This window comes from Bison bison, unplaced genomic scaffold (genome assembly GCF_000754665.1).
Source record: "Bison bison bison isolate TAMUID 2011002044 unplaced genomic scaffold, Bison_UMD1.0 scf7180017864034, whole genome shotgun sequence".
Taxonomy (NCBI): Eukaryota; Metazoa; Chordata; class Mammalia; order Artiodactyla; family Bovidae; genus Bison; species Bison bison.
The window spans coordinates 4,423,221-4,435,957 of record NW_011494606.1 but is presented as its reverse complement, the minus strand read 5'-3'; the positions used below and the strand labels follow the sequence as shown (position 1 = coordinate 4,435,957).

Below are 12,737 nucleotides of genomic sequence, written 5' to 3'. Positions count from 1 at the left end.
AAGTAAGGGATGGGATGTACCAGATATCGTCCTGCTTTTGACAAGTAAACCCTAGGGTCTTGTGTTATGAGAGAATGTAAGTCGCTCAGTTGTGTCTGACTCTGTGATCCCATGGACTGTAGCACGCCGGGCTCCTCTGTCCATGGAATTCTCCAGGCAAGAATACTGGGGTGAGAGATTCCCTTCTCCAGGGGATAGTCCCAACCCGGGGACTGAATCTGGGTCTCCTGCATTGCAGGCAGATTCTTTACTATCTGAGCCACCAGGGAAGCCTGTTTTTTGTTATAAGTAGAGACAGTTCTGGAATGGGTTAACTAAATCTGGGTCCTAGGTTAATGCCCAGTCACAGCAGTAAGTGGAGGGATGGAGTGTGCACGCCATCTTGGAGCAATGCTCTTTTAGATCCTCTGGCTTTTAAATCATCACCACTCCTTAGTGTTGTCAATAAGAACAGACCAGAGTTTTCCCTCTACACTTAAAATTCAGTGCAGAAGAGCTTCAGACAAGAGTCATATTTTTCCTTTAAAAGCTTTCCATACTGGTGACAAATGTCATGCCAGAAAGTAACCTAGCTTTTGCTTTTTACCTGAAAAATACTCATCACAGATCTCTCAATAGTGTGGTACCTGGCTGTTGGCTTTGTTTTGTTTTGTTTTGGAAGGAAGAGGACAGAGTGGGCCATCTTGGCTTCAAGTGTGAGAACAGATTTGAGTTGTGCAGTCTTAGGCCATCAAGTCCTGGCTTCATAAATTCAGAATGTATTGCTGCTGCTGCTGCTGCTGCTGCTGCTAAGTCACTTCAGTTGTGTCCGACTCTGTGCGACCCCAGAGACCACAGCCCACGAGGCTCCCCCGTCCCTGGGATTCTCCAGGCAAGAACACTGGAGTGGGTTGCTATGTATTGGGACTCGTCTTGTACCCAAGTTAGTTTCAGCAGCCTGGACACATTTTTCTAGTCCCTACCACTGTACGAATTCTTGAGGGCAGACCTGTGGAACCGGCTGCCTGCTATGTGCCAGGCATGGTACTGGATGTGAGATAAGAACCCTCCTTGCCTCTTAGAAACAGACCATCAACTGGATGGTTACAACTCAGTGCAATAAATTAATGTGAAAAATATGAAGAGCGTTTTAAAGATGTACAGAGGCAGGGATTCATAATTCAACCTGAGGAATGGGAAGGAGTTTTCATCTAAAAAGGGTGGCCATTGAAGGGTGGCCTTAGAAGGGCCCTTTCTGTGCACTAAGCAGAGATGAGAAAGGCAGATCGTCCCATCTGTAGGAAACAGAGACATGTTTAGTGACTGGGGCCGAGTTTACTGAAGATTCACCCAGAGAAATAACTTTCTAAAATGAAGGTCTCCCAGAGCCACCTCCAGAGATTCTGATACTGGAAGTTCATTTGTAATAAGCACCTCAGGCAGTTCTATGATGATGAGTCCAAGGCTGTATTTTGAGAAATACTGACCAGGTCAAGACTAGTGTGTGGCTCTTCTGACTTACAGTTCAGAGGGGCCGTTTGACAGAAAAGAACTTCGGTTTTGCAGTCAGATGTACCTGGTTTGAATTCTGGCTGTGTACGTAAATAATACATTTAGTATTTAATCCATAACTCTACACTTTGGCAAGTCATTTAATCTTACTAAACCTCAGTTTTTACATCTGTAAAATGAGGGCAATAATACTTGTCAGGTTGTATGAAGTGTAGAGGATACAGAGTATCTAGCCCAGTGTCTGGGACAAACTAGGTGGTCATTCAGTGGTAGCTATTACTATCCTTTCCCAGTAGGTACAAATTAAACCTCTCTGGCCTCATTTGCCTTATTTTTTAATTGGGGATGATGAATAGTACCAGTCTAGTATGGGTATTTATGAAAAGCACTTAGAACAATGCCTGGCACGTGGAAATTCTTCAGTAAGTGCACAGAGTAATGACGTCATCGTCAATGGTGATGATGATGGCGTTACTCCTGTAACTGGCTGGCTGATTCCATATGGATGCTTCCGATTATGAATGGATCTCGCTAGAATTGGATAATGAGTTCATTCAGATATGACCATGGAACTTGAAAAGTGATGGTAGCAGGAATTAGAACATAAAAAAAAAGTATGAGGGGATTGGAATGACCATGTCTGTTAGTGGCTTGGAGAAATGGTCACATGACTCTCGGCCCTTGGGAAGAATTATTCTTGGTAGGAAAGGTATTTTACAACTTAAATAAATAAAGGAAGGGAAGTAAGACAATCCATCCTGCTATCTTAGGGTAGGGCTTTATGTAATTTTATGGAAAATGGTCCCAGGAGAAGACAGTAAATATACTGAGATAGCCTGGTAGGTGGGAGTGGGAAGTCGGTTACAAAGTTCGGGTCCCAACTAAGCCAGCTCACCTGAGAGTATCTGGCCCACATCTTCCATACCCCTGGTGTATCCCCTGCTGGTGAGTGGTGAATGCCCATTTCTTCCCATCTGCAGTGGACCAGACTCACCCTGACTCCAGTTACTACCAAGGGTGGCTCATGCAGGCTTTTAAAGGACGATGGCTATGGTGACTTCCAAGAATTCCAGGGATGGTACCAAGAATAGTGTACGGTACTGGGGGCCAAGAGGTATGGGTCATGATCCTAGCCCTGCCGTTACTAGCTCTGTAACCTTAAGCAACCATTCCATCTCAGTGAGACCTCACTTTCTCTTACTCATTTGTTCGTGTGTTCATTCAGAAGACTCCTGTGAAGTACCTTACTGAATGCCAAATCCTGGAGGCAGAGAGAAACTAGGCAGCAGCCACGCCAGTATGGAATTAGTCTGTTGAACTAGAGAGTGTGCAGCTAATTGTTAGAACAGGTATTTTCTACATATCTTGAATGGAGGACCAAGAGTCCCAAAAGGACCTTTCAAACTGTTCCCTGGATTATATCAAAAAGAAGCCTGATAAATGGGATAAAATGTTGAGCAGTAGGTGAATCTGGGCAAAGGAAATATGGGTTTTCTTTGTACTAGTCTTAATCTTAAAAATTTCCTATAAGTTTAATATTAATACAAATAAAAATTTTAAAATAGCAGAATTCCTAGTGATTCAGACCCATCTCTCAAAATGCAAATACATGATAATATTATATAATGTCCTGTAATTTGTCACTCGACAGCTAAAGCCACTGGATTTGGCTTGAGTTCAAGTCTCAGCTCATTTACTAGTTTAGGACTTTGCCTTATATCCCACGAATGTGAGCCTTCATTTTCTTTGTCTTTAAGATAACAGTTTCCCTCACAGGATCTTTTTGAGGATTCAATAAGATTATATCTAATATATTTGTATTACCTATACAATTTCTATGGATTATCTGTATAATACACATACATATAAAATTGTTTTTCTGTTCCTAATGTGCTGTGCAGATATTGGTGACTCTGCCTTAGCTGAGCTCACTTGAGCATATGTGTTTCCTGGAGTAGCTTACGTCAACTCACAAGCTCCCTTCTGTTTTCTTTCAGCCTGAAAGAATTTCAGGGGAGCAGTATGGAATTCATTCTGATGTCTGGAGCTTAGGAATCTCTTTCATGGAGGTATGTTAATTGCAAATAGATGCTCTTATGTATATCTGTACCGATATATTCTATTAGGAGAAATGAAGATTTGAAAAAAAAAATTAAACTTCCAGTGTGTTATGTGTATATGTAAACAGAGGTTAACTCAGTAGTCCTTACTTTGATACCCTTACATCACTATTCTAAAGTGCTTTTTCTCACAGATCACCTGTGTAAAACTTAGCTGGAGTGCTTCTTAAGAATACAGGTTCCCGGACTCCCATCAAAAGACCAGTTAAATACACATCTCTAAGAATTAGCATTATTAACATGTTCCCAGTGTGATCCTTATGCACATGAAATGTGGAGAACCTAGAAATTCCAGAAAAAGTATGTGTGATAGCAGCCTTGTTGGAAGGAATATATGACTTCTAGAGGTGATTACCTTATTAAAGAGTACAGCCCTACTCATTTGGATGTATAATTTCTATATGTTTGCATAGAAAGAGAAAAACCACCTTATTCCAGTTAGAATCATATCACGTGTTGCAGGACAGAGTATGAAATGATTTGAAGGAGGATAGGTATATGTACGTAGCACAGTTTTAATGTATCTCTTTACAGCTGTATTTAGAATGGACTTTATTTTAGTATGCTACATGTGCCCCCACTAGAACTTTGTGCTAGGGTTTCTGTACAGTGATTGTTGATCTATAAGGAAATGCGTAGAATTTGTATTAGATGGAGACCTGCCTCAGCATGAATTACAGCAGTATAGAGCCTAGATATCCACTAGTGTTTCAAGTGATGTATCTTACACGCTTTGATTCAGATAAAAGAGAACTCTTTAAAACAGTAAAAAGAACTCCTTAAATAAGATCATAGATAGAGTTGCAGTCACAATTCCATCACTTTTTTTTTTTTTGGTCAAATGCTTTTTCTGTGATTTTTACAATGCATGAATGCAGTTGAATTTCTAAGGAGATATCTTCAGAGTCAATTCACCTGCACCATAGAAAGAAAGCAAAAATATTCAGTGTTTATTGAACCATATTTTTCTGCTTCTTCATGAAAGGGGCTCTAAGAGGAAATACAGTATATATGAACAGCTGAGAGATTGGCAGTGCTGGTGGACAGATGCTCAGAACTGAGTCTCCCAACAGAATCCTGAAGGGCGTGTCCAGTTAGCCTGTCTCAGGGGAAACTAGTACCTTTGATTTGTGGAGCTCAGCTCTAGCTGTTACATAATTACCCTTTGTATATTTTAAATCATTGTCATTGAGTATACTTGATAAAAGACCAGATATAGTGTGGAACATTTGCGAGGTTGCACAGTATAAAGATAAGAGTCCTAGACGGAATGGAAGACCTGGGTTGCAGGTATAGCTTTGCACCTGGTTTTCTAGGTAGCCCTGTGCAAGCCCCTGTGCTTAACTTTGGGCCTCAGTTTCTTCTTCTGCGAAATAATGATCTCTAAGCCCCTTTCCAAACTAACATTGTATGACTCTAAGCAGTCTGCTCTTGCCTTTCTTTAACTTTCTGCAACAACTCTAGAATTGTGTGACTTAAAAACATGCAGAGGCATAGCAATACTGCCAAACAGGGTAACTAACAGATTTAAGATTTAGAGCACACCATTCCTTCCTTTCATATTCATTTCTTCATTCCATGTATTGAGCTCCTGCTATGTCGAGTAGATAGGTAATGGGGAAATAGTAATGAAGGACACTCCATCCTTGATTCTTGTGAAGTTGCATTTGGTGAGGGGGGTGGAGTGTTTGGGAAGGATACTGAGTATATAATTTTTCAGGTTGTGGTAAGTCCTATGGGGAAAAATGAAGTGGAGTCCTCCTTTCCGATAAAACAGCCTTTGAGCTGAGACTTGAATGGTGTGAAAAGAGCGGGCCATCAGGCAACAGCAAATAATACAAGAGACCTGGGTTACTTGAGTGGAGTTAGCAAGGAAAAAATGGGAAAAAACACATTCAGAGTGGTAGCCAGGGGCCACATCATATGCAGCCTTGTTAGCCATGGTCAGAATTTTAGATGTTACTCTGAGAGTAAATTATCTGAAATATGTTTTCACAGGATAGCTGGGTGCTCTATGGAGCACAGAATATAGAAGGACAATCATGGAAACAGGGAGACTAGTTAAGATAGGTAGGTAGATAGATACTTAATAAATATAACATATTTATGTTGCATATTGAAATATATGTCTGCCAGCATTTTGCTGAGTGCTCAGGATACAAAGATTAATAAAAAGAGACTCTGTTGTATAGGAAGGGAGATTGCCATTGATGTATTTGGGATTTTGTTGATCATGTTCATTTATCCTGGAGGTAAACTATTAAATAGTCTCTAGAAGACTGAAGAAAACAGACTCGTTGAATTTATAAGATTAAGGTGTAAGGAACTGTGTGAAAAAGTGTCAGCAGTGAGTGTGAGACACTTGGAGGCCTGGAGGAGTCCCTTGGCTCATGCAATAAAGTGGGGAGTAGAAAAGTACCACTGGTCAAGAGTGAGGGCTGAAAAGAGGTCAGTGTTTTACTGCTCCCTGCGTTTTAAAATAGATCCTGAGGAGCCAGATGTTAGAAGGAGGAAGAGATGGCCTTAGAGGATGTAAAGTGCAGTGTGATTATGATCATCATGAAGAGTTGTTGAGCACCTCTGTGTGTGGGATACTTAACTAAATGCTTTTGAAAGGAACTATGTGATCACAGTCTCTGTATTCTGGGAGCTTATGACCCAGCAGACACGCAAGTGAGAACAAATGACCGAACACAGGTGGTGAATTAAGTTTTTAGAGAGAAGAGTAAGGCCCTGGCATGTGCCTTATGGGTTTCCCTGGTGGCTCAGTGATAAAGAATCCACCTACCAATGCAGAAGGTGCAGGTTCAATCCCTGGGTTGGGAAGATCCCCAGGAGAAGGAAATGACCACCCACTCCAGTATTCTTGCCTGGGAATCCATGGACAGAGGAACCTGGCAGGCTACAGTCCATGGGGTCACAAAACAGCTGGGCCATGAGTTACCGACCAAACAACAATGTGTTTTATACCAGATTCATTTGGGTACAAAAATATGTAATGTGAAGTAGGAGTCGGAGGCTTTGAGTCCATAGATGAGAAACTGTGTGTGAGTCAATAAGGAAGAGAACCCCAAGGTTCTTTTTTTCTAAGGAGCAGATGTGATAAGAATATTACCTGAAGGGATTGGGAAGTCAGCCCAACAAAGGCGCTTAAGGACCAATTTCTTTGTTTTCATCATGGTGTGCTAGGAATAGATGTGGTAAATCCTGTTCAGAATCACTGTAAATGGAGAGAAGTATGAATCTCAATAGCATTTTAAAATTCAGAGTAGAAAATTGTGTCCTGAAACATAGTTAACATCTTCAAAGAGTAATTGCTTCTCTACTGTTTATCCTCACCTTTAAAAACAAGGTTCCCTTCCTAGAAACACACTGTAGAGAGGAGACACTTTCATTCATTCAATAATTATTGTTTAAGCACTTATCATGTAGTGAACCTTGAAGAGTGGAGCACACTATGATGAGGAAGGCTTGCCTGTGATAGAGAAGCCAGACACTTAAAGCCCAGAGCAGTGTGACAGTCATTAGTGAAAATGAAGTACTCTGAGCCACAAAGGTTCAGGCGGGGAGAGCAAGACAGGTTTCTCAAAGGAGCTGACAGTTGAGCTTGGTTGTCTTAAAGGGAGTTGCCCCTTGGAGAAAGAAGGAAGAGATGGAGGAGCGCTTCCCCATCCCCCAGCACCCTCTAAGGTGGGATCTTTGTAAACCTTTCAGGAGAGAGCAGATGTCCAAGTATGTAGGATCTACCTACTTGTGTGGATACCTTCCTCAAAATGTTTTGAGTCAATCAGTTTATTCCCCTAGAGTACCGGGTGGTAAAGAAACACGGGGGAGGACTCCCCTGGCGGTGCAGTGGATAAGAATCCACCTGCCAGTGCAGGAGACATGGGTTCGATCCCTGGGTTTGGAAAGATTCCACACACCACAGAGCAGCTAAGCCCATGTGCCACAGCTACTGAGCCCGTGCATCCTAGAGCCCGGACGCCACAGCCACGGAGCCCCGTGCTGGGACTTCTGAAGCCTGTGCGCCTGGAGCCTGTGCTCCGCAGCAAGAGAAGCCACCACAGTGAGAAGCCACGAAGAGTGGCCCCTGCTCACCACAACTAGAGAACGCCCATGCAAAGCAAAAGACCCAGCACAGCCAAAAATAAACAAACAAAAGTTTAAAAAGAGGCAATGGGATAAGAATGTGGGAAACTGAGCAAAGGAATTTTCCTGAAGTTACACAAGAATCAAATAGAGACAAAATGGGATCTAGAGTTTTCTTTCCCTTCTACTTCTACCTAGCACCCTCCCGTAAATTCCATAAGATCCCTGAGGGTTTTGGTGACTCAGGAGTCAAAAGGCTGCCTTCACTGCTTTAAACTCCTAAAATACAGGTTCACCCTTGCCTGCCTTCTTCATACTTCCCTCGTCTTGTTAATGTGCTGTCACAGTCCCCATGGGGAGTCATAACAAGGCCTCTCGCCACACTCTTCCATAAAAGATGATGCTACATGCCGCTAAAATGTGCCATTTAAAAAGTCACAGGTACATCTGTGCCTTAAGCACAGAATCTTTAATATCAGACTGTCTTTAATCCAGCAGCAACACTGCCCCCATCTTCTGTCAGTTCAGTCTCCCTCTTTCTGTGAGATAAAATGGGTCTTCTCCATGATTTTGTTACCTATATATAGCATTTGGAGTTGGCTGAAATAAGATAAGGGATGGAAGTTATCCTTAAGAAGGGAAAAAATGAGATGATTCAGCTTAACTAGAGCATGGTGGTTTTACTAAGATATGAAGATTTCAGCCCCTTTCTGTGTTTTTGTTTCTGATTTTCAACTCAGACCTTAAGATGTGTTGTAGTTCTCCTCATGTGAATTATAGAACAAAATAAAGGTCATTGCCATGTAAGGGGTTTATAATGGGGAAAAGAACCCACATGGAATTAACTGCTCTTCTTCCTTGAGCCTTTATGACAACAATCAGCATGAAAATGAAAAAAAAAAAGAAGTGAGACCACTAACAGGCGTACAAAGTGTCTAAACAAGGACAAGCTGGGAAGATTGATCCTGCTCTAAAATACTTGTTTGACTCTCGTAGAGAGATCCCACCGATTCAGTTGACCGGGTGATTTTTAGGACTGTTCACCCTTCTTGCTGCTCTTTAAAGACTTCAGGGCTACACTTTAGAATGAAAAAGAGTGTGTCCACAGTAAAAACTGATGGTCTTCATTCCTAGGGGCAGGGAGCACCTAAAACGCTTTAGGGCAGGGTTTCTTCGTTTCAGTGCTTCTCTCTTCTCCCACGGAACCAACGGCTTGAGAGTCCCACGGTTCTTTCTCACTAATTAGTTACCCCATTCGTACTCTTTTCTTAATTTATTTATTTTAATCGGAGGCTAATTACTTTACAATACTGTGATGGTTTTTGCTATACGCTGACTTGAATCAGCCATGGGTGTATATGTGTTCCCCATCCTGAACCCCCTCCCACCATTCATACCCTTGTGTCACCCGAATCACAACGCAGATCTGTAGGAGGGAAGTAAGCAGTCATATTTGGAAAAGCTGGACTTTTCAGCTGGTCCTAATTGGGTCAAAAAATGAGTCAGCACATGCCCTCCTCTATCCTCGCATTTTTAGCGCCCAGAACGAAGCACACACATCTAAAAAAGGCACCAGGTCAGTCGTCAGGGTTCTTACTCTGAGTGTGCTATCCAAGTACATATTTTGGTTTGTGATTCTCTTTGGCCGGCTATTATAAACTTACTAAGGTCGGTGGTGAATAATCTGACAGGCTTTTCTCTAGGAGTCAGACTGAAAGCCCCATCTTTAGCACCTGCATTTTGCTCTTTTCACTTGGGTCCTCCTCGCTCTTTCTGCCTTTGTTCACCTCCTCTCTCCAGCAGTCTCTTGAGTCCAAAGCACAGAACAGTCTGGCTCAGTGTGCTTGGTTAATTGGAGTGTCATCCCGTCCTCTGAGACCCCTCTTCAGCATGATCACTGTTTTACTGAAGTGGTCTGAATGATGTGTTAAATGATGAAAGCAAGGTCCGTGGCTTAGAAAAATGTCTCTAGATAGGTGAAGAGCACATTCAGAGAGTCACACAAGGTCATTATCATCAAAGTAGCACTGTCTTCTGAAGATTTGATGGGTTGTATTGTTCTGACAGAGTTAGAGTTTTTCTTGTGAGCTTCAAAACCACTTTAACCATGTTAAAAATATTCAAGGAGCACTATGCCATTCACTGTGTGGAGTATAATTTTCTTCTTCTCCCCAAGATACAATTTAAATACCCATCCTTTATGACACCAACTCATCTCTCCAGCTAAAAGTAATTTCTTCTCCTGACCTTCATCTACATCTTCCTTGTGGCACGAGCATTTTTCACTTTGTAGTATATTAATTTATTGCTATGTCATAGATCCTTATGACAGAATTTAAATCTGATTCTCTCGTAATCTCCTGCCCTCTCTAGCACAATTTCACTGCCCTAGTGGTTACTCAGGAAATCTTTGGGGCTCAATTTTTTCTTACTTTCATAATGATTTTAAAGTAGTTTCTGAAAATTAAGATCAGAGTAAAAGTTTGATGAAGTCTTTAACGTAAGCACTCACAAACATTTGCTGAACGGATCACAAGTGTTTTGAATATGAAGACGAGTTTTGACTCAGACCTAGATTCAAATTCTACTTCAGCCAGTATAAACTATAGATCCTAGGGTAAATCATTTAATCTCTTGGGGCCTTTAGATGGAGGCTCCATTTCAGAGCTTGTGAAGAGGTCACAATGAGAAAATTAAGCCATTATCTCTTCTCTTTAAGAGGAATTACCTTTTGAAATGTTCACATATGGGTTCAAAAAGCCTACAAATTAGGGTTAAGGGCTTTCCTGGTGGCTCAGATGGTAAAGAATCTGCCTGCAATGTGGGAGACCCAGGTTCGATCCCTGGGTCGGGAAGATCCCCTGGAGAAGAGAATGGCTACCCACTCCAGTATTCTTGCCTGGAGAATTCCATGGACAGAGGAGCCTGGCATTGAAGCACACTCATTATCTTCCACTCTCACCTCAAACTCCACTGAAAACGGTCACAAAGAGATTTTTTAAAGCTTTATTACCATGCAGAAAGGGAAAGGAGACAACAGCAACCAAATTTTGGGTGTGGGAAAGCAGATGGCCAACAGTAAACAGCTTAAGGGGACTGAGAGTACTGTAATCTGAAGCCAGCAGGAAAGAAAAAAGAAGCACCTGATTTACTTTAAGCCACCGAGGACGCTCAGGAATTGGTGGCACCAGGTATCTGAAACTCAGAGTGGAAGTGAGGCCAGAGAAGAGAATTGTGTTAGTCTGTCTGAGAAACAGTTAAGCTGTTTTGACTAATAGTTACACTGTCTGACTCAGTGATTCTTTCCTTAACTCAGTCACCCTCCTAAGCCCTACACAAGAGGAGTTTGTATGTTAGGAGAGGAGTAAGTAGAGGAATTTCTCTGAGAATAAAATGAGTGATACCTGGCACTGTAGGAGGCTGAGTCTCATTCCTGATGCAGAGGCATTAAATGAAAGTTTAGCTTCTGAATGTGGAGACTCCCAGCCGTCCTACCACACCCTGTTTCTGGGACGCTGGCAGCCAAAATTACCTTTCAGGTAGAATATTGGAAGAGACCTTCTTGAGGAAAATATGACCAAGAGGTCTTAAAGATCCAGGCACTGGGAGTTTCCTATGGAACAGTCCAGCTAAATGGCATTACCTAAGCCTACAGGCTCTACCCGTAAAGTGCAGAGTTTCCGTCAGAATTTCTGCTACTGCTCTCTGCTAAGTCACTTCAGTCGTGTCCGACTCTGTGCGACCCCATAGACGGCAGACCACCAGGCTCCCCTGTCCCTGGGATTCTCCAGGCAACAACACTGGAGTGGGTTGCCATTTCCTTCTCCAATGCAGGAAAGTGAAAAGTAAAAGTGAAGACGCTCAGTTGTATCCGACTCTTAGCGACCCCATGGACTGCAGCCTACCAGGCTCCTCCGTTCATGGGATTTTCCAGGCAAGAGTACTGGAGTGGGGTGCCATTGCCTTCTCCAGATAAACCCTGCTGCTGCTGCTGCTAAGTTGCTTCATTCGTGTCCGACTCTGTGCAGCCCTATAGACAGCAGCCCACCTGGCTCCCACGTCCCTGGGATTCTCCAGGCAAGAACACTGGAGTGGGTTGCCTAACATTCATTAATTTACATATATATGTTAATATAACATTAATAAATTTTATTGAACACTTCTTATGTGCCAAATACTTTACTGGGTGCTGGGGACACATTGGTAAATAAAACAGGCATGTTCCCTTTCCTTGTTGAACCTACAATGTAGTTAGGAGACAGGTGATAAACAATAGTAATAAACATATATATATATTTTAAGAAGGCACTTTGAGAAGTAAGCTCCTTTTTGAAATAACATCTAGACAGTGAATGTTTTACCAAGTGAAAAGAATTATGGAGCATTATCTAGACTCAGCCCCTGCCTCTAAATATACTGAAGAACCTACCTCTTCCCAGCTTTTGAAACAAACAAACAAAACAAACAGAAATGTAACTTCGTCTGGTCAGTCCATGGCTGCAGCTTTGTTTGCTCCCCTAGCCCATGGTGACCGCGAGCCTGGTCTGGGGGGTGACGGACGGCTCTGGATACCCTCTGAGCAGCTGCTGTCAGCTTCTCTCAACCATGACAGCTTAGCCTTTGGTGTGCTCCACGGATAACCAGTTTTTCCTCCTCTTCCTTTTCATAATCACTGTCAAGAACCTGAGTGGACATTGACTCTTACTATAATGTGTTGTCTGCTGCTCCATCTAGTGAAATATCTTACCCGTTGATCGAAGTTTCTGCTGAAAACCATCAGAAAGCAGAAGGGTTAAAGCTGAAGGGTCCTAGGACAAAGGACATTTCAGTGGGAGATTGTATAAGAAAGTGGGTAGAAGTGTGGCTCTGGAATTCTCGTCGTGGGCCTCTTTCCCTTCCACTGAAGAATACGGAGGAAAAGAGCGTGTAACAGTTTCTGTCACTCATGCCCCTGCCTGCACGCCCCTTTTTGTAATTGTCTTAACTTTATTTTTTTCTATTGTCATTTTTTTGTCTGAAATTTTATGTAACTTATTG

At 42.3% G+C, this 12,737-nt stretch overlaps 1 protein-coding gene across 2 annotated transcripts in view; it reads left to right on the top strand.

Annotated features, from left to right (window-relative positions):
• Window positions 1-12,737, top strand: part of MAP2K5 (mitogen-activated protein kinase kinase 5) — a 270,714-nt gene that overhangs the window by 158,115 nt on the left and 99,862 nt on the right. For both annotated transcript variants that reach the window (XM_010834516.1, XM_010834517.1), the window contains exon 16: window positions 3,489-3,560. In XM_010834516.1, coding sequence (XP_010832818.1) covers window positions 3,489-3,560 — 72 coding nt within the window. The remainder of the gene's footprint in view (window positions 1-3,488; window positions 3,561-12,737) is intronic.